Source organism: Balaenoptera acutorostrata, chromosome 19 (assembly GCF_949987535.1).
Source record: "Balaenoptera acutorostrata chromosome 19, mBalAcu1.1, whole genome shotgun sequence".
In the NCBI taxonomy this organism is placed as follows: Eukaryota; Metazoa; Chordata; class Mammalia; order Artiodactyla; family Balaenopteridae; genus Balaenoptera; species Balaenoptera acutorostrata.
In genome coordinates, this window is record NC_080082.1 from 4,974,237 (window position 1) to 4,994,329 (window position 20,093).

Genomic DNA, 20,093 nt, shown 5'->3' on the forward strand with positions numbered 1-20,093 from the left:
TCCCTGCCTTACATTGGTTAGAAAATTCCAGGTAAAGAACTATTTGGGAATAACGTGATGGCTAAGTAATATCCTCTGACTCTAACTGCACGGGAGAAGCCCCTTCTAGCAGAGGGGAGAGAATATCACCCCCCTGCAGAAGGGATTCCAGAAGGGAGTCATTGCACTGGGGGGGTGACTGTTTCCCTGACAGGTACGTGTCCCCTGCGTTTCTGATCTTTCTCTCCCGTGGCTGCAGCTGACCCCGCCGCCGCGCCCTGCAACGAGACCCGCTGGAGCCAGAAGTGGCAGTCGTCCCGCCCCCTGCGCAGGGCCAGCCTCTCCCTGGGCTCGGGTTTCTGGCACGCCACCGGGAGACACTCGAGTAGACGGCTGCTCAGGGCCATCCCGCGCCAGGTCGCCCAGACGCTGCAGGCCGACGTGCTGTGGCAGATGGGCTACACAGGTGGGCCTTTCAGCCCGGGGCGGCCTCCCCTCCAGGGCCTCACGGGTCTGTCCTTCTGCGGGTTGAGCGGGACGCCCCTCGTCTCTGGCTCCTGTTGTGCTGGGCATCTGTTTCTGTGGCTTTTCTAATTCTTCAGTCCTGTTCACTTTTTGTGTCTTACTTTCCTGTACTTGTTTCTGAGGTTACAAGGAGTAGATTGTGGAGTGTTTCTTTCCTGTTGACACACGTGAACAGACACGGCTCTGCCCCTGCCAGAGCTGACTGGCAGTCCAGCAGAGTTGTGTAATGTCCCAGGGAACGAGGTCAAATCCAGAGACCGTTACCTCGATTTGGGCAGTCGCGTGGAATGGAGTGCACCCCTCCTGCGTAGCGCCCTGCGTGCAGCGTGGCCGAGTGATCGACTGTCGAGGTTGTTACCCTTTGTTTCGGGACAGGAAACGACAGGAACGACCATATCCTGGGAAACACAACTCACAACGCATCAGATTTTTTTTCTTGCTGATACATCACGGCAGAAAATTCCTGTTTTAACTAATGTGGAGGTTTGGACCCTAAATATCAGCCCATGTCTCTGGCTCCTCGTACATCACAGTTTGTCTCAGTGTCTTTCCATTTCTCCTTGGCTTAGAGACCCTTACCTTAGAGAACCAAAGACCTTCCCTTACCGCGCCTCAGACTTAACACCCGGGGGGCTGACATTTTATTAAATTATTGTCTCTTCTTGGTTTATCTTTTTTTTTTTTTTTAAAGGAATTTTTTTTAAATTAATTTATTTATTTATATATTTTTTTATTTTTGGCTGTGTTGGGTCTTCGTTTCTGTGCGAGGGCCTTCTCCAGTTGTGGCAAGCGGGGGCCACTCTTCATCGCGGTGCGCGGGCCTCTCACTGTCGCGGCCTCTCCCATTGCGGAGCACAGGCTCCAGAAGCGCAGGCTCAGTAGTTGTGGCTCACGGGCCTAGCCGCTGCGCGGCATGTGGGATCTTCCCGGACCGGGGCACGAACCTGTGTCCCCTGCATTGGCAGGCGGATTCCTAACCACTGCGCCACCAGGGAAGCCCTTGGTTTATCTTTTTAGGGGGAAAACTTCACAAAACAGAAATTCTCTAATCATCAGAAAAGCATTTTTCATTCCCCCCAAACCAGCTGGTTTCCAGTATTGTGTCTGCATTTTTAAAAAGTAAACAATACACTTTGTTGGTTATCTCAGTGTAGTTGATTATTTAACGTAGTATTGATACATAAATACAACCCTCATACCAAAAAGACATTAGCTTTGTTACTTCCGTTAGCCTTTCAGTGGGTATCTTGTATTTTTTTCTACGTGTTTTCTAGAATTCCTTGATCTCACAGCGTGAGTCATGTTTCCCATCGGAGCAGATGGCTTTTGGCCAGTATCTGAAGTAGACTTGTTATCATAGAAAAGTGTGCAATCCAGTGGTTTTCCTTAGAGTGTGGTTTTCGCTGCGTGTGGTGGGCAGCCCCTCTCTGCAGCACTGAGTCCTTGTCGGGAGTAGAAACGGCCCCGCCCTCCCGTAAGTGAGTGCTTTGTGGTGCCCTTCGCCCCACGGGCGCCTCTAAGCAGATGAGGAGATGGCGACTTGGAGACAATGGCCCAGAGGGGAAATCAGTCATTGGTGGAGGATCGGGAGAGGTGGTTCCACCCCTCAGAGCTGGTGACGTTGAGGGGCGTCCAGAGGGACTTTCTGTGTGGCCTCGGGTCTTATTTAGCGGCAGGTGACGGTACTCCCCTGCTGTCCCCTCCTCTCCTTAGCACCTGGCCTGCTGTGTGCCCTCTGGGCAGGCTTTGGCCCTGGATCACCTGTCATTCTCTCTGGGTCCCAAAGAGGGATGTATTTCATAAACAGTGATTTCTCAAACACGATTGTGCTTTCTCTTTGGAATAAGGTGCTAACGTAAGAGTTGCCGTTTTTGACACCGGGCTGAGTGAGAAGCATCCCCACTTCAAAAACGTGAAGGAGAGAACCAACTGGACCAACGAGCGAACCCTCGATGACGGTGGGTGGCCGATGTCCTGAGAGCCCGAGGGGGTGTTTTCTGGTCACAGGCGGGCCTTGCATCACTCCCATCCTCCGTTTTGTCAGCTGAGAGGGTATTTTTCTGTGTACATGCTTAAACAGTCCGTGTACAACAGCTATTCAGACAGACCCAAGCTGTTCCGTGCCTGTGGGCGGAAGCTTTTCCGAGTAGGTCGGGAGGTGAGTGAGGAGAGGGGGACGCCTGGTGGAGGGGAGCCTCCTTGGGGGGGAGGGCCGGAGCGGCTGGACCCAGAGGCGGGGCTGGCGAGGCCTGGGCTCTGCGTGGAGGCACCGGAGAGGAGCCGGGGAGTCTGTGTCTCGGGCTCGGACAACGAGCTCGTTTGAAATGCTGCATCTTGGCACACGTCGTACCAGCTGTGTTTCGTGCCTTCTTCCTTTTGGACAACAGGGCTGGGCCACGGCACGTTCGTGGCAGGTGTGATAGCCAGCATGCGGGAATGCCAGGGATTTGCTCCAGATGCAGAACTTCACATTTTCAGGGTCTTTACCAACAACCAGGTAGGTGTTCTGAGGACCCCTGAAACGTAAAGGGTTGATATTAAAATGTGAAAAGTCAAAACTCTAGAAAACGTGCTGGTTTAAAAGCAGCACACGGCTGCGGTGCTGAGCTGCGGCTGGCGTCCCCCGTGTGCCGTGCTGTCCCTTGCGTCCCTCCGCAGGGCGGCTTTGCCCTGCTCCCAGCGCCCCCTCCATTGGCCTCACTGGAACCCCGAAGACCCTGCTCCAAGGGGATGCCTTGGCCTCCCATTTCTCCTGCCCCGCCGGCCGGCGCAGGGGTCCTGCCCACCACGTCTCGGCACACTTCTTGTGCTTGAGAGAACAGCCCCGTGTTTGTGTGTTTGCTGCCCCTGCTGGACGGACCGCCTTGAGGGTAGCCTCTGTGCCCAGCACCCAGTGTCGTGTTGGGTAACGTGGATTTAGAAGCTTGTTCCCTCACTCTGCATTTGGAAACGTTACTGAAAAGAGGGAGGGTCCTAGTATTTATTAACTGTTAAAATTTCATTTTTGCATAGGTAATACATAGTTCAAAAACATCAAAAGGCAGCACAGGGATACTTCTCCCAACCCTGTCCCCGTCCGACAGGTTCTCACCTTACTTCCCCGTGTTCCCTATGTGGTGGTTTCTTTTTTTCTCATGCCCACTCCTCCTAGAATTTCTTTTTGCACATTCAAGCAAATATAAATATATTGTTTTATTTTTAAAAGCCTTTAAAAAACATAATTCTTAATCATAATGTGGATTCTTTTTCCACTGTAAGGTTTTTTTTTTTAACATTTTGTATTTATTCACATATTTTCAATTTCCAGTGCTCTTTATTTCTACCTGTAGATCTAAGCTTCCATATCACGTAATTTCTTTTCAGCATGAAAAGATGCTGTTAGTATTGCTTGTAATGCAGTCTAGTAGCTATGATTTCTCTCAGCTTTAGTTATCTGAAAATATCTTTATTTCATCTTTATTCTCAAAAAACTATTTTCACTGAATATAGAATTCTGGATTGAAAGGCTTTTCATTCCCTCCAGTGCTTATTTTATTGTTTTATGTCATCTATTGTTTTCTACTCTAAGTTTAATTTTGTATCTTATAAAACACGTGAATGGCGATACACAAAGTAATTTAACTTTTGTAGGGAAACTATGAGAGAAATAATAACTATCAGAAATAATTCTGTGAAGTAACTTTCATAGATACCATTTATTCTTCAGTCTATTTAGAAATAAAGACTATTAGACAAATACATTAAACTATTTAGAAACAGTTAACTGAATAGACGTGTCTTAGGACAAGTCCTTTTATAAGAGAGGCAGCTAGAAGTTTGCGGTCTTCCCTGGGCAGGCAGGCTGTAAGGTCAGGAAGGTGCTGGACGTGAGACCAGCCGGGACAGGACCCTGGGAACCTTGCCTCTCCCCAGAGCCCAGCCCCAAGGATTGGAAGCTCTGGGTGTAGTAGTTTACATCGCAGAGCATTTGTCGTTCTTGGTATCTGTTTCTGAAGTTCAAGTGAATACTTCATGCTGCTGAGAATCTAGCATTTGGAGACTTCCACTGAAACACCTAAAGGACTGTTTTAAAAATGGGCCAGGTCTCCTACACGTCCTGGTTCCTGGACGCCTTCAACTACGCCATCCTGAAGAAGATCGACGTGCTGAACCTGAGCATCGGGGGCCCCGACTTCATGGACCACCCGTTCGTCGACAAGGTTGGTCCTGCCACTGTGCGACGGACGAGGCGTTTGGTGACGACTCCTGCTCTGCCTCGCGCCCCGCTTTGCTTCGTGTCTAGTGTGCTGGTGGCTAGTCCCCCACATGGTGACCGCTCTGTGAGGACGTGAGCCATGGTGACTTGTGTGGGAAGCAGCACAGGGTGCTGTGTTGCTTCCTCTCACCTGAGCACACGGCCTGTCTTTTCTGGGCGTGCCTGGAAAGCCCGGGTCTGCTCTGTGCGCGTGGATCTGTGTCCTGGAGTCTGTTGTCTCTGGACATTCTGACTGCCAGCCATACTACGTCTGTACTGGCCTGGTGTTGCACTTTCAGGGGGATCCCTTCTTTTTTTAGTTCTGTTTTTGGAAGTTGTGGTTATTTTTGAACAATTATATGTTGATTGTTTAAAAGTGGTATACTTTCATAAATAAATGCTTGTTAATTTTGTAGGTGTGGGAATTAACAGCTAACAACGTCATCATGGTTTCTGCTATTGGCAATGATGGGCCTCTTTATGGGTAAGTACCCCTGATAGGAATAACCTTAGAGGTATTTTTTTCCTTGAAATAACTGAAAACCTGTTGTTTGTCTGTCTCTGTATCTTGCTATACCTGTTTATACCTGTCTAAAACTTTGTATTGTGGATATTTTCAACACATACATAAAAGACTTTGTGATGAATCTCACGTGCCCACTCACTCCAGCAGTTGCCAACTCAAGGCCGATTTTGTTTTTGTTTAATTTTTTTTTTTTTAACTTTGCTGGAAGTAGCAATTTGGAGGCCTAAAGTTTTTATTCTACTCTTTTTACCCCCAAAATCAATCGGGAGAGTAAATCTGTTAGAAATAAATGGATTCCACAGTATTTATTGAGACCCACTGTGCACAAGGCACAGGGGTAGAGAGGTGAGTAAGTTGAGGTCCCTGCCTTTTTAGGAAGAATAAGGCAGAGCTACAGTGAGACTAACACGAGGAGAAAGTGCAGGGTGGCGTAACAGACGCAGTGTTTGGGGGACTGAGGAGACGGGTCAGATAGGGAGGGGCCGGAGAGCAGTGTCACAGAAGTGCCCCTTTGTGCCGGGTTATGGTGTGCTAAAGTGGCTTGAAATGCGGGACATCAGCCACTGAATCACAGGCAGTAGTAAGCTTCTGTCTGGTTAGTGATCCCAATTTTCTTTCTGCTTACAGCTCCGGTTTTTATTCTGCAGATAATGTATATAACCTCTTGTGCTGAAACGCTTCTGCGGTGGGATGTCTGTCACCCCCCTTTACCAGGCTCCCGGGACGTGTGAGGTTCAGTGCCGTGGCAGAGGGCTTAAAGTAACTGCGGGGGAAGGAGAGAACATACAGAGTCTGCCTCGGCACGCCCTGATCCAGAAGGAGAGCCGCCTGGCATGGCTGTCTGCTCGTGCCTTCAGGAGCATACGCTCTGTCTTCAGGGACATCCTGGCCGTGCTGCTGGGGCAGAGCAGGCCGTCTTGAGCGCTGACTGAGCTCATCCAGGGTGGGGATTAGGCTGGACTCTGTGAAATTAATGATTCTATAGGTCAAAACCCCTGCACATTCGCAGTCATGGGTCCAGCCTAAGAGCTGTTCTGTCAGCGATCCCATCTCCTTGTAGGGCTCCAAGGTTAGGGATCTGGCTGGGTCCTCAGTCGTGTGTGTTGTGACTCACAGGCGTGAGTGGCGTAAACACGTCTCAACTGTAGTTCCGCCACGAAAAGCACCAGTTACTTCGTCATCTCACCCAGTTTCCATGTCTTCTCTTTCTAACGCTTCTCCATTTGTCCCTCCCCCCACTTCTGATGTCCCCGCTCCAGGCCAGCCCTCGGCAGCTCAGCCTCCCCAGGTTACCTGTCGGTTCCCCAGCCCACCCTCCTGCCTCGTCTTCGCCAGCGCAGCTCTCCCTGCACGGGGGACCTGGGGTGGCGGGGAGGGCGCGGGGATGGAGCCAGGCAAGTTTGACCTGCCCTCGGGCCGTGGGGCCTTTGCTTCTCTGAGCCCGGGCCCCCTCGCCTGGCTCTGGAGGGCACGAGACCCGCCCCGGTTGGTGGCCGTGAGGATGAAATGAGACAGCCAAGGGAAAGCACCACGAACACTGAGCCTCTGTGAGTGGTAGCTGTTCCTTTCTCTTCCTTTTTTCTGTGTTTCTGTTGTTAAAACATAGTCCAGCAGTTTCTTTAACTAAGGATCTGCAGTGGATCATTATTGCCTGATCAGATCTAAACTTTTCTCCTTGGTTTTCAAGGTCTTCAGTAGTCTAGCCTGGAGTTGGCAAACGTTTTCTGTAAGAGATCAGATAGTAACTAGTCGAGTCTTTGTGGGCCACATGGTATGTTGCACCTACTCGCCTGCCCTTGTAGTGTGAAGGCAGCATGGACGTGTAGACGAATGGGCGTGGCTGTGTCCCGGTAACACCTTATGTACGAGAACAGGGGGCCTGGTTCTGCAGCCGTAGCCTCATTTCCCCCCCCCCCCGCCACGCCCCGTGCGCGTCTTCCTCCAAGCGGGCTCCTCCTCGGGTCTCCCTGGGGAAACCGTGTTTCTCTCGCTCTCCATCACCTGATCCTGCTGCTGACCAGCCCCCTCCCCCAAGCTTGCCTTTCTTTCCGTTCACACCGGCTCTTCCACGTGCCGTCCTGACTGCTTTGCACACACTGGTCACTCTTCTGAAATCCTGTGACTTCTGTGGGCGGCCACACGTGAGGGCTTCTAATCAAAGAGCTGCTCGTGCGTAGTGTGTCGGGGATCCCGGGAGAGGAAGCCCCGGTGTCAGACGCGTGTCTGCCCCCAGAGCCTCACAGCATCTGGCGTCCGCCAGCTGCTGGGTGGGCTGGGGGTGGCACATGGTCACCGTGGCACAGCCTGAACGGGTGTGGCTTACTGCTGGGCCTCGGGTAGGGCTGGTCAGGTGACAGTAATGCACTTGAAGAGCCCGCTTATTTATCGGAGGCATGGCGCTGCCCGACACGTCCCCACGGGTACCCCTTCTGGGAGCTCTCTGGGGTCCGGCACCCTTGGTGCTTAGATTTCATGGTGCCAGGGAGTCTGCAGCTGCACTTCCCCCTTTTCAGCACCAACAAAGATTTTCTGATGCCTTCCCCTGATTTTAAGGGTGTAAAGTATAGGGACTGGCAGGTAGAGGCAGGGTGGGAAGGTGGTGTTTTTTGGTATCAGCTTCAGTGGGAAATTCTGCCAGTGACTTCTGTTCTAATCTCTGCTCTTTGAAGTCATAGAAATTTGTAAACTTTTACTGTCAGCCAATTAACAGATCACTCTTGGTGCTTCTGAACAACCAGCTGGTAGCATGGTGGTGGTGGGTAACCTAAGGGGGTGATGCTAGGGTCGACTCCGTGTGGTTTAAACAGTAGTATCTTGCTGCTAATATCGCCTCAGCTGCTCGGAATCAGTTGTGGTTCAGGAGTTCATTTTGTGGTGGTGGAGCGGAAATAGGTAAAGCTTGGAAGTGCAGTTCCATAACTGGTTGTTTTATACTTTCAAATAGTTCATCTTGACTTCCATCTTGACTCTGTAGTTTAAACGTTTGTGTCATTGCGGATCTAGCGCCCTTGAAGTGCTGGGGAGAACCGCATGCTTTTTCACGCGTTTCCGTGTCTTCCCGCTGAGGAGCCCAGGGTTACGGAGAGATGAGTGGTCCCCACGGTTCCCCTGAGGAAGGGGACACCTGCCCGAGACCAGGGGAGAACTTTCACTTTCTGACGGTGGCAGGTGCACGTGTGTGGCTGCAGTTCCTTCCCAGAGGAGCCGGGGGCCGAGCTGGGGGGCTGCGCTCGCAGCAGTTGGGAGGTGGTGTACGGACGTGTACGCAGGTGGCGGTTCTGGTAGTGGTCAGTCTTGGGAAGCTCGGAGGAAGGGGGCTTCTGCACGCTTGGCAGTAGTGAGGGGAGAAGAGAGTCTTGGGCCGGAGGGCGATAAGTTGACAGGGAGGAGAGAGGGAGAGCAGGAGAGGGCGTCCCACGTGTGAGGAGACCACTGAGCCGGCAAAGGTGGCAGCGACGGGCCCGCCACTCACAGCCGCACGTGCCTCGCCACGGAAGAGCCTGCCGCGGTCTCCGACCATTCTGGGGGTGCTTGCCCTTGTTTGAATCTTTCATTTAGAGTGGTTCCTCTCCCCCGCCTTTTGTGTCTTTTTCTTGCCTCGATGCAGCACTCTGAATAACCCTGCTGACCAGATGGATGTGATCGGAGTGGGCGGCATTGACTTTGAGGACAACATCGCCCGCTTCTCATCGCGAGGAATGACCACCTGGGTAGGCGCTGCTCCTTTAGTCCGGCGTGCCCGCGGGAGCCGCGTGTGAGGGCCTCAGGGCTGCCTGTGAGCACGGAGAGAAAAGCAGCCTGGGGGCAGCCCGCCACGAGGACGCGCTCTGGCGCCTTCTGTGTCTGCCGTGTCCCCGTGGCCCAACGGGCAGGTGCCGGTTCTCACTGTGTTTCCCGGCTCCACTTCTTTTTAACTTGTTTCTGAGTAACTCATCATTTAGGTCAGTTGGATTCATGTGCACTGGCCCTGACTGGTAGGGGGAGGGCCGGCAGTCGTCCGTGCTGGGTGGGGTGATTTTTTTTGGCCTTGGGAAGCAGGAGAAGCCAGTGAGCATGGCTTAATTTCAGCTCCGCTGACATGGGAATGATTGCATTTAGCTGGACAAAATTGAAATGACTCTAGCAAGGTAATTAGTTCAACTGCGTGAGCTTTAATTATGCGGCCGACTCCTCCTCCCATCTGAGCAGAGCTGGGGTCGCCGGTGCTCCCTCGGGCGGCACTTGGGGACCCTGACCTGCCCTCGGCGTCCCCCTGCTGCTCCAGCCCCCCTGCCATGTCCTTGCCCTTTATCGAGGCCTGTGTTTTGACGGCATTTTGAGAAGCGTTCCTGATAATCTGTGGAGCTGCAGGTGAAGACGCCTTTGCTCAGTGTCCCACACGGAAGGATCCAGGGTCCATTTATGCTCGATTGCCGGGAAGGATTTTTGCACTTCAAATTGGTGTACTTCTTTCTTACAGAATATAACTCCTGTTGTAATTCTCATTTTGCCCCAGTTTCTGGGAAGCTTAAGAGAGTTCTCAGTTAAACTCTTATCCCAGGTTACTTGTACGGTTATATACTCACCGTTCTAAGTCATTTTTTCCCCTCTGGTGACAGATTGAAATATCCAGTCATACCACGTACTTTTTTCCTTGTAAAGGAAAATGTTTCTTTTTTTCCCCTAATTTTTAATTTTAATTTTCTGATTTTTCTAGCATATTTTTAATTTTTAAATTATCTAGAAATAAATCAGTTTCCAGTTTTCAGCCTTGCATGTTAGCAAAATTTAAAATATTCACTTTTAAAATGCTGTATGGCATTACTGTCATGCTGGTCATTACAAAACGCACCAAAAATAATTTTATTTTATGTACTGTCCTTTAAGCTTCTTCTGAACTGCAGTGAATTTCAGATGAAAACCAGCATCGTACTAAGGTTACAGTGTGTTTAGCTGACCCACGTTTCTGTTCTGGTTTTATTCACTCATAACTGCACGTGGCCGTGTGCCAGTGTGTGTGCTGTGGTAGAGACCACACTGCTTTTGCTTACAGGAGCTGCCAGGAGGCTATGGCCGCATGAAGCCTGACATTGTCACCTACGGCGCTGGAGTGAGGGGCTCTGGCGTGAAAGGCGGGTGCCGGGCGCTCTCGGGGACCAGCGTGGCTTCCCCAGTGGTGGCGGGCGCTGTCACCTTGCTGGTGAGGTGAGTGTGGCTCGGCTGGGAGGAGGTGGCGTCAGGGGACCAGGAGCTGAGTCTCGCTTGTCACCAGCTTGGCTGGATGTAGAGCACATCCCGGGGCCTCACCCCGTCTCTACAGAAGAGGCAGGCGTCCGTTCTTTCTTAGGTGGTTCTTGTGGGCGTTAATGAGCTCGTCAAGCCTCCTGCTGTCAGAGGAGCGAGGAGGGGGGGGGCCGTTGTGTCTTCCGTGCCCAGCCCGGCGGCTTCTGTACGTACAGATGTTTTCAGTGGGGAGGAAGCCTTTGCTTTCCTCATCTCCCTGCAGCAGGTAAAATGCCTCTGTGGTGGGTCAGGAGTGCTTTCATGGTGTGAGAAGGAGCTCGTAACAGATGCCGAGCGGCAGAGAAGCGCTTCTTCGTTTCCAGCCTCAGAGCCCGGCGAGCAGCCAGAGCCTGCGCCGGGTCTTGCGCTGTCGGCGGGAGGGGCCTTGTCGATCTGTGGCTGAGCTGTGAGCAATTCTTTTTTCCTGCCAGTAAGACTTGATGCCGCTTTCCTCCCCTCACTTCTCCTTAGGTCAGATTTCCCATCTAGACCTATTAGAAAAGGTCCAGCTACACTCCACGACCACCCATCATCGTAGAAAAATATTTAGCAGCTTAGTAGAGTCAGTTTTTCCTTACTGTTTACTAGATTTTCTCCCCTGCATTTAGGGGCTTAAAATTTACTTGTGCTTATAATATGTAGATACACAAAAATGCGTGTTTTAATGCTGGTGTTCTAAAGCAAGTGAGAATGTCTGGGCGCCGCTGCCCAAGTCCAGCTGCGTTCCGATGATGAACCCTCTACCAGGCCTGACCCACCAGGGTGACGCGTCACACACGGGCCTCCAAACAAAACAAGCACGTGGACGCAGCGGGCCTCACTCCGAGGCCGGGCCTCTTGGTCACGCTGCATCGAGTCCCCGCAGGACCCACCTCCATCCTTCCCTTCTCCCGGCCGGGCTGCGTCCACGTGTCCGGAGCCTGTAACTCCTAGCTGTTCTTGTCTCCTGCAACCTCTGAGGTCGACTGTTAAGTTAGTGGAAGATGTGTTTTCCTCATCAATTTAGTAAAAACAGGCGCTAGCCCAAGAGTCCATGTTCTCACAAACCATGCGCAAGGCTGATGAGTGGTCAGTCCCTAGGCAGGTGCAGAAACGAGCACGTTCGTTCGCATCTTGCACGAGTTTTACCGAAGAAGCTCCTGTTAGATACAGATCAAGATGGGAGGTCGCATGACTGCACACGTACGGGGTAGGGATAGTCTGCTTTTCATTCTGTTGCTGAGAGAAAATGAGCAAATATGGTATTTGCCCCCAGCACAGTCCAGAGACGGGAGCTGGTGAATCCGGCCAGCATGAAGCAGGCCCTGATTGCAGCAGCCCGGAGGCTGCCCGGAGTGAATATGTTTGAACAAGGCCACGGCAAGCTGGACCTCCTCAGAGCCTACCAGGTCCTCAGCAGCTACAAGCCACAGGCCAGGTCGGTGTGCTTTCCTCTTGAACAGGCCTTTCTTCTCTGCTCCGGGCTCCTCGGCACAGAGTATTAGCCTCCAGATGGAACCAGCCCCCATCACACAATGCTCGGGGGCCTCAGGGAGAGCTCTGCAGTGCTGCTTCTGGGCTGCTGCCGACAGGATTGCTCCCCACTTCCTCATGTTCTGCTGTTTGTAACGTCAGGGGCCTAAGGTAGTGATTTCCTATTTCTTTTTCTTTGTAAAACTTTGCTTTGAAATAATCTTAGGTTTACAGAAATCTGCAAAAATGGTATGGACATTCTCATATACCCTCTCCTTGGCTTCCCCTCAGGCCAGCACCTCGGTAGTCCGTGATTCCTCTGCTAGAGCTAACAGGTGCACCCTGATGGTGTGCTGGGGTTAGTCTGCAGACAGATGCGCAGTGGCCGGCTCCCGTCGTGTTCTTTGGTCCAGGGTCCAGGCCCCACGTTGCGTGCAGTTGCCATGTCTCCCTGGTCTCCCCGGACCCCTGACAGTTCATCTGTCTTATCATTCATGACTCTGAGTCCTCTGATGCTTCCTTGTGATTAGTGAGGTTCTGTATTTTTGGCAAGAATTCTTTTTCACTTTTTATTTTGAAATGATTTTAGATTTACAACAAAGTTTTAAAAATTGGTGCATGAGGACTCACAAACCCTTCACTAGCTTTCCCTGATGTTAGCAACTTACATAACCATAGTAGAAGCCTCAGAGCCTGGAAGTTGGCACTGATACGTTACCATCTACTAACCTGCAGACTGTATTTGGATTTCACCCAGATTTTTCCCACCCCTGTCCTTGGCCTGGTCCAGGATACAGGCCAGCATCCGTGTTGCATTCAGTCGTCGCGTGTCCTTGGTCTCCTCCAGTTGGGACAGTTGGCTCAGTGTCCTTCCTTTTATTCTGGGTGGTGCTCACCCGCATCATGAAGTTTAGGTGATGTGTCAGGCTGGACCGTCCAGGAAGCAGATGCCAACGTGGACTTAGACGGCCACGAGACCTCCTGGGGGAGGGGGCCTATGAAGGATGAAGGGGGCGAGGAGGGAGGAGTGGGAGGAGGACCCTCACACCCAGCACAGGTCTGAAACCTTTCCCCATCACGGAGATTCCCTGAGCCACAATCGCCTGTTAGAGGCACCTGTGTCCCCCAGGGCGGGGCCTACCCTGGTGCCCTCTGCGCTCAGTCCTTGGCACAGATGTAGTGGAGGGTCCACCAGTGTCCGTCAGCTGGGCTCCGCAGCAGGAGATCTGGTGCCGGGGGTGGCTCTGCCAGGCGTCCACTGCAGTGACTGTCCCTTTGTGACTGCGAAGTGTCTTGTGGGGACGCCCTTGAAGATGATCTTGTTTCTTATAACACAGGGAACTCTACTCAGTGCTCTGTGGTGACCTAAATGGGAAGGAAATCCAAAAAAGGGAGGATGTATGTATACGTATAGCTGATTCACTTTGTTGTGCAGTAGAAACTAACACAACATTGTAAAGCAGCTATGCTCCAATAAAAATTAAAAAAAAAAAAAAAAAAACAGATGATCTTGTTTCTTAACATACTTTCCATCACTAAGTTTAGCGTCCTCTGATGGTTCCTCCCTGTAACAGTTCTTACTGTAGAGATTGTCCCATGGTGATTTTCTGTTTCTCTCATTCCCTTCTGCATTTATTGAATGAAATTCTGCTGTAAGGAAGAGCTGTCCTCCTCTCTTATTTATTCAGTTATATCGGCGTGGACACATAGGTACCTATTTTACTCTGTGGGTTATAATCCATTGGTGTCGTTGTTTACTTTATTGCTCATGTTGTCCCAGGTTTGGCTCTCTCGGGCTCCCGCTGGTTGGCTCCTGTGTCTTCTCAGCATGTCTCCATCAGTTGGGGGGCACTTCCTCACTTTTTGGCAGCATTTCCGTGCCCAGTGTCGGTATCAGTTCTTTGCCCGAGCAGCCCTGGTCCTTTAATTGGAGAGTGGGTTTAGAAGCGGACACCTGGGCACCAGGTGTGCTCTTGGCAGCTGTGCTCATAGTGGTTTCTAGGCCCTTTCAGCAGACAGAGCTGGCGAGTGTCTGTACACACACACACCTGTACCTGTTTCTGTGTCTGTCCGTGAAGTCATCTGTCTCCTGATCCCACCTGACATCACGGCCCTCATCTTGAGTCTTCCTTCTTGCTGGTTATCCTTCTCCAGCAGCCAGAAACCTGGCTCTGACTCGCCACGATGTTTATTTGCTCAGTCCTAGTACACACTCGTGGACAAGTTTTAGAACTGCTAGCTCGTACCGTGCTGAGAAGAGATATACTAACTAGAGGATTGTGTTCGTGTGTAGTTCTTTTTATCTTTAGCTTTATAACATGTAGTCTGCTGTTTGCCAGAGTGATTTAGGTTAATATCTTCCTCCCCACCACACCCCTTTCAGTCTGGTTTTGCCATTTATTTTCAATGCAGTTGAGTTCATTTGTTAGCATTTCTGTTTCTTTTCGGATCCCCCCCACACCCTGGTTGATTTCAACTAGTTACGTATCGGGTTGTGGCTCTGAGGTTGGAGCTGCACGCAGAGCGCACCTGGCCACGTGTTGCTCCCCTCAGCCCTTCTGCGCCGCTCCCCCTGCCCTTCCCTCCACCCCCGTAGGTGACAGCGCCATTAGTTTTTGCCTTATCCTTGCACTTCTTTTTTCACACACGAGCAGATACATACCTGTCATCTGATATCCCCTTTCTTACGTGAAGGACAGCATTACTATAAGTATTCTCTTGTACTTTTTTCACTTAACAGTATCCTGGAAGTCACTTTGTGTTGGTTCACAGACATCTTTCTCCTCCGTTTTTTTTTTTTACAGCTCCATAGTGTAGATACCTTTGTTTATTCAAGCACATATCTATATCTACATATGGGCATTGAAACTGTTTCCAGTATTTTGTAATTTTAAGCTGCTTGTGCCTGTGCATTTTAGTTTTGTTGGAAGTGTGTCTCCAGGGAAGATTCCTAGAAGTGGGGTTGCTGGGTCCAAGCTGAGAACAGAGGGCACTCTGCCAGGTCTCTCCCTTCCCCTCCAGAAGGGCTGTGCCGTGGGAGCTTGCCTGTCTGCCCAGAGCCTCACCCGCGGTGTCCGGCCATGCTCTACCTTCTGCCAATCTGACACGTGAGAAGTGCTATCTCAGTGTTGTTCTAATTTGCCTTTCTCAGGTTATGAGTGAGTTTGAACACTTTGTCTAGAGTTAAGAGCTGTTTTTGTATCTTTCTTGTGAAGTGTTTGTTCATTTCTTTCACCCATTTTTCTTTTCTGGGGTTTTTGTCCCTCGGTTTTTATGCGTTCTTATGTTAGGGTGAGTAACCCTTTATTGCAAGTATTTCTCCCAGTTTGTTGGTTGCCTTTTGACTTTGTGAAAGTGTTTTTGGCCATGTGGTTTTTTTCTTTTTTAACAACCATATTTGTTAGTCTGTCGTTGCTGTTGCCCCTGGATTTTGAGGCACGGAAAGCCTTTCCCTGCACTGAGGTTAAGGAGGGACTCGCCCATGTTTTCTTCTAATGCTTGTTGGCTTTCTTTTATTTACTTGAGAGTATCCGATCCATTTGGAGTTTATTCTTGTGTATGATCTGAGGTGGGGATCTTAATTTTATCTTTTGCCGAATGGCCACCCATTCGTCCCCGCTCCAATTATTTAAAAGTCCATCTTTGCCCCAGTGCCTTGAGACTGAGTCCCAGGTCTGCTCTGGGGCTGGTCACATACTCGTTCTCCGCCAGCCGCAGCCACCAGACTCCAGGCTCGCAGAGGGGAGAGGTGACGCCCACGCATCCCGCCGTGCTGCCGGCGAGGCAGGTTGGCCAGGAGGCCTCCCAGCACGGGGCGTGTTCTGAAGCCAAGTTCCCGGACCTCAGCCGAGGGCAGCCCTGGAGGCAGGCCCTCCCGAGGCTCAGGCCCGCCCCGTTGATGCTTTCCAACGCCGTCTACTGTAACACTGGGTTTTTTGTTTCAGTTTGAGCCCCAGCTACATCGATCTGACCGAGTGTCCCTACATGTGGCCCTACTGCTCCCAGCCCATCTACTACGGAGGGATGCCGACGATCGTCAACGTCACCATCCTCAACGGCATGGGTGTCACAGGAAGAATCGTAGACAAGGTGAGACTGCCCTCCAGCCAGCGGCCAACTTAGACGTGGCCCAGATTTACTCCTGCAGTTAAAAGGGACAGGTCCTCCTCCTGTCCGGGTGCCGGGGGACTGGAAGTAGTGGTTCGTTCTCCCCTGAGTGCTTTATGTATGTCAGGGATGTAGTAATGAGGCCAGTTTGCTACTCTTTTACTTTGGCATCTTGAGTTTGACTCCTGAATCAGCTGATTGCATTTGAGTCTTCATTTTTTTTTTTTTTTTTTTTTTTTTTTAAGATTTCTTTATTGATTGATTGATTGATTGATTGCTATGTTGGGTCTTCGTTTCTGTGCTAGGGCTTTCTCCAGTTGTGGCAAGTGGGGGCCACTCTTCATCGCGGTGCGCGGGCCTCTCACTATTGTGGCCTCTCTTGTTGCGGAGCACAGGCTCCAGACGCGCAGGCTCAGTAGTTGTGGCTCACGGGCCTAGTTGCTCCACGGCATGTGGGATCCTCCCAGACCAGGGCTCGAACCCGTGTTTCCTGCATTAGCAGGCAGACTCTCAACCACTGCGCCACCAGGGAAGCCCTGAGTCTTCATTTTTACAGTTTCCTGCCTATAATTAAAGGCTCACTTATAATTATTTTATTGTTTAATGAGGACACACGGGCCTTCATGTTTAGAAGGCATGGTCTTTATTTGAATTTTGTGTTTATAATTTGTTTTACACTTACTATATAAACATTGTCACAAAAATAAAGGATCGGGAAAAAGAACAGAAAAACCACTTCAGCCCAACACACTAATAGAGCCACTATTTGAAAAAAAAAGTTCAAATCATATTTTCTAACAAATTACTGTAGTTGTTTAAATAGGTGTATTTAAATTGATTCAATGCCCACCAACACTTACTGTATTCATCCTTGCTTTTTCATTTCCGAATCCCTCATTTCATCTGTTTCTTGATTGCAGGAGTTCACTTTTCATGAAGCTATCACAGAAAGTACATTTCTTATGATTTTGTGAGATTAATAAAGTCAGTTGCCTGAAGGAAAAAAAAAAAAAAAAGAATCTTTTCCAGCCCTTATCTGAAATAGATATTTTTAGTTATCTTTGTGTGGTAGACAAAAAGTTAGTCTTTTTTTTTTTTTTTCAGTTCTCACGTTATAAACATTTTTAAATGTTACTATATATAAGCACTGATGTTCTTTCTAATGGTTGTTTAATACTATGTAGAATTGTTGAATCGTAACGTGCTTACTATTTCTTCTTGCTTGAACAGTTAGGTGGTTTTCAACTGTAAACATCTCACTGAACATCTTTGTATATATGGTTTTCTTTTGTTCTGAATTATTTTCTTAACATAAACTCCCTGGATTAGAATCCCAAGTGAGAGGGCATGAACATTATTAATGGCTCTTGGTACGTAATACCAGATTCTTTTCAAAAGAGGTGCATCAGCTCAGACTGCCACTGATGGTGTACAGAGGGGTAGTGTCTCTGCTCTGGTGGTATGTCCTTTTTTTCCCAGTTGCATGAGGTTTTAAAATATTGAGATAAAATTCACATGCCATAAAATGCACCCTTTTAAATTGAGCAGTTCAGTGGTTATTAGTATATTCACAAGTAGTGATGCAACCATCATACTGGATAATTCCAGAACATTTTCATCACTTGAAGGAGAAACCCCTGTTAACACTTCCCATTCCCCTTCCCCCAGGCCCTGGCATTTCCTAATCCCCTTCTGTCTCCATGGAGTTACCTTTTCTGGACATTTCCTATAAATGGAGTGGTATGTTATGTGGGCTTTGTGACTGGCCTCTTTCACTGAGCGTAATGTCTTTAAAGAGGCTCATCTGCATTGCAGTGTGTATAGGGCTTCACTCCTTTCCATGGCTGAATAGTGGTTCATTGTATGGATAGACCCCGCTTTGTCAGTCGGTGGACATTTGGTTTGTTTCTCCGTGGTTCATCTTTTAACTTTAAGTCTACAGGGGGTAGTCGGCACCTTGTTTAATGATTTGTAAGGTGCGTATCTGCATGTTTGTTTACTGATTGTATTTCCTCTTGTGTGAATTCGTGTTTCATTTCCTTGGCCCATTTTTCACTAGAATTTAGGTTTTCCCTATCAATCCGAACAAGATCTTCATTTCATAGAGAGATTAGCCACCGTTGTGTGTCATGCAAAAAGATTGCCCAGATTATTGTTTTCTTGTCTCTTTAATATTAGAGGTGGTTTAAAAACTTGGGCGGTGGCGGGGGGGGGGGGGGTTCTGTAAAAGTTTCACTTTTTCATGTAGTTGAATTTTCATCTTTTGTGAGTTCTTCTGTTTCAAAAATTAGAAGCTTATCCTTCCAGAAATATAAGAAAAATCTCAATTTTACTTTCTACTCACTTTCCTCTTATGCTTGTTAAATATTTAACGTTTTCATCTGTGTTGAGTTAGCTTGATATGTGTTACAAGCGACGGATAAAAGTTAATTTTCTGCTCTGTTGTTAACCAGTGGTCTGAAAAGCACTTATTAAAAATCCCGGTCCTTTCTCATTGTTCGTGATGCTGTGCCCGACGGATATTTTCCTTCTTTCTCACGGTTCTTTTTAACATGCTGACTCGCTTGCGGGGAGGATGTCGCGCTCTGGCTTGTGAGGGAAGTGAGTGGTTTAGGTTAGCTTGAACCGTTGGTTCGTTGTGAGAGCTGATGTACGTGTCCCGTCTCGTGCTTCCCTTTCGCCTTCCCTCAAGCCTGAGCGGCGGGCGGGCGGTCCCCTTTTCGGCCGGCGCGTCCCCTGGGCGCCACGCGCACTCCGCCAGCCCGGTCGCTGGCCCAGACCCTGACTGCTGACAGCGTGCAGCCATGTCCTTTTATTATTTTATTCCTTTCAAGTCATGTGATTCGTTAAGCGTACAGCCAGTTGAGATCTAACCCCAAACCTGGGACTGTTCTTTTCTGTAAGTTCTCTGCAGATACAAGCTCTCCGTCAAACCGTGTGTGTCCGCAGCCCCCGCCTCCTTGTAAGCTTGCGGGAAGCTTGTCTTTAAAGGTGGAGTTGGTCAGCGGCCGTGTCCCCAGGCTCCTCCGGTGGGTGACGGCCTGGCGCTGCACGGCGGCCGTGGGCACGGGCTGCTTGGTGCCGGCTGGGCGGGGGTGACCGGGACGGAGCTTCTCACCCGAGCCTCTGCCTCTTTCCTCCCGCAGCCCGAGTGGCAGCCCTACTTACCGCAGAACGGAGACAGCATCGAGGTGGCTTTCTCTTACTCCTCAGTGCTGTGGCCTTGGTCGGGCTACCTGGCCATTTCCATCTCCGTCACCAAGCAGGCCGCCTCCTGGGAAGGCGTCGCACAGGGGCACGTCACGGTCACCGTGGCTTCCCCGGCAGAGGTGGACGTACGTGCACACGGGGGGCTCGTGGGGAGGGGAGGCGGGCCGAGCGCCGGGCGCTGGGGTGTGAGGCGCCGTCCCCGGGGGTCCCGGCCCGGCGAGCAGTGGGGTCACAGCCCGCTTGGTGAACGGGGCGTGGGTGGGCTGTTCTGTGCCAAATTTCAGGCTTCAGGTGATTGTAAAACGTAGGGCTAATGCTCTGCAGTCTAGCTGTTTTTAGGAACCAGGTGCCTTAAATTTGAATTCTGAAACCCTTAAAAGAAGAATTGGAATGGAATTAATTATGATACACGAATGTCCTCTCCTACCGTTGTTGTGAGAAATTCTTGTGTTCCGTTTGTGTTAAATTGATAAATAGAAGTGAGGTTTCCAACCTGAAAACCTGAAAGTTTCTTCTGAGCCAAAGGGACGTTTCAAATTTCTTTTATTTTTTTCAGTCAAACAGTGGTGCAGAACAGACTTCAACGGTGAAGCTCCCAATTAAGGTGAAGATAATCCCCGCTCCTCCTCGAAGCAAGAGGGTTCTCTGGGACCAGTACCACAACCTGCGCTATCCGCCCGGCTACTTCCCCAGGGACAACCTGAGGATGAAGAACGACCCTTTGGACTGGTAAGTGGCCGCCAGGCCCGGCCTGTCCCCGCCGCTGCCCCCGTCCTTCCTCGGCGGGGCTGGGACAGG

The 20,093-nt window shown here is 50.2% G+C and overlaps 1 protein-coding gene across 6 annotated transcripts in view; it reads left to right on the forward strand.

Annotated features, from left to right (window-relative positions):
• The window catches only part of MBTPS1 (membrane bound transcription factor peptidase, site 1), a 49,919-nt gene that overhangs the window by 16,042 nt on the left and 13,784 nt on the right, over nucleotides 1–20,093 (forward strand). For 5 of the 6 annotated variants that reach the window (XM_057534020.1, XM_057534017.1, XM_057534019.1 and 2 more), the window contains 11 exons: nucleotides 239–445; nucleotides 2,352–2,462; nucleotides 2,892–3,001; nucleotides 4,587–4,703; nucleotides 5,155–5,222; nucleotides 8,872–8,974; nucleotides 10,297–10,448; nucleotides 11,782–11,943; nucleotides 15,923–16,067; nucleotides 19,232–19,420; nucleotides 19,852–20,024. In XM_057534020.1, the coding sequence (XP_057390003.1) occupies nucleotides 239–445; nucleotides 2,352–2,462; nucleotides 2,892–3,001; nucleotides 4,587–4,703; nucleotides 5,155–5,222; nucleotides 8,872–8,974; nucleotides 10,297–10,448; nucleotides 11,782–11,943; nucleotides 15,923–16,067; nucleotides 19,232–19,420; nucleotides 19,852–20,024 (1,537 nt within the window). The remainder of the gene's footprint in view (nucleotides 1–238; nucleotides 446–2,351; nucleotides 2,463–2,891; nucleotides 3,002–4,586; nucleotides 4,704–5,154; nucleotides 5,223–8,871; nucleotides 8,975–10,296; nucleotides 10,449–11,781; nucleotides 11,944–15,922; nucleotides 16,068–19,231; nucleotides 19,421–19,851; nucleotides 20,025–20,093) is intronic. The other variant, XM_057534022.1, reaches the window with a different exon arrangement.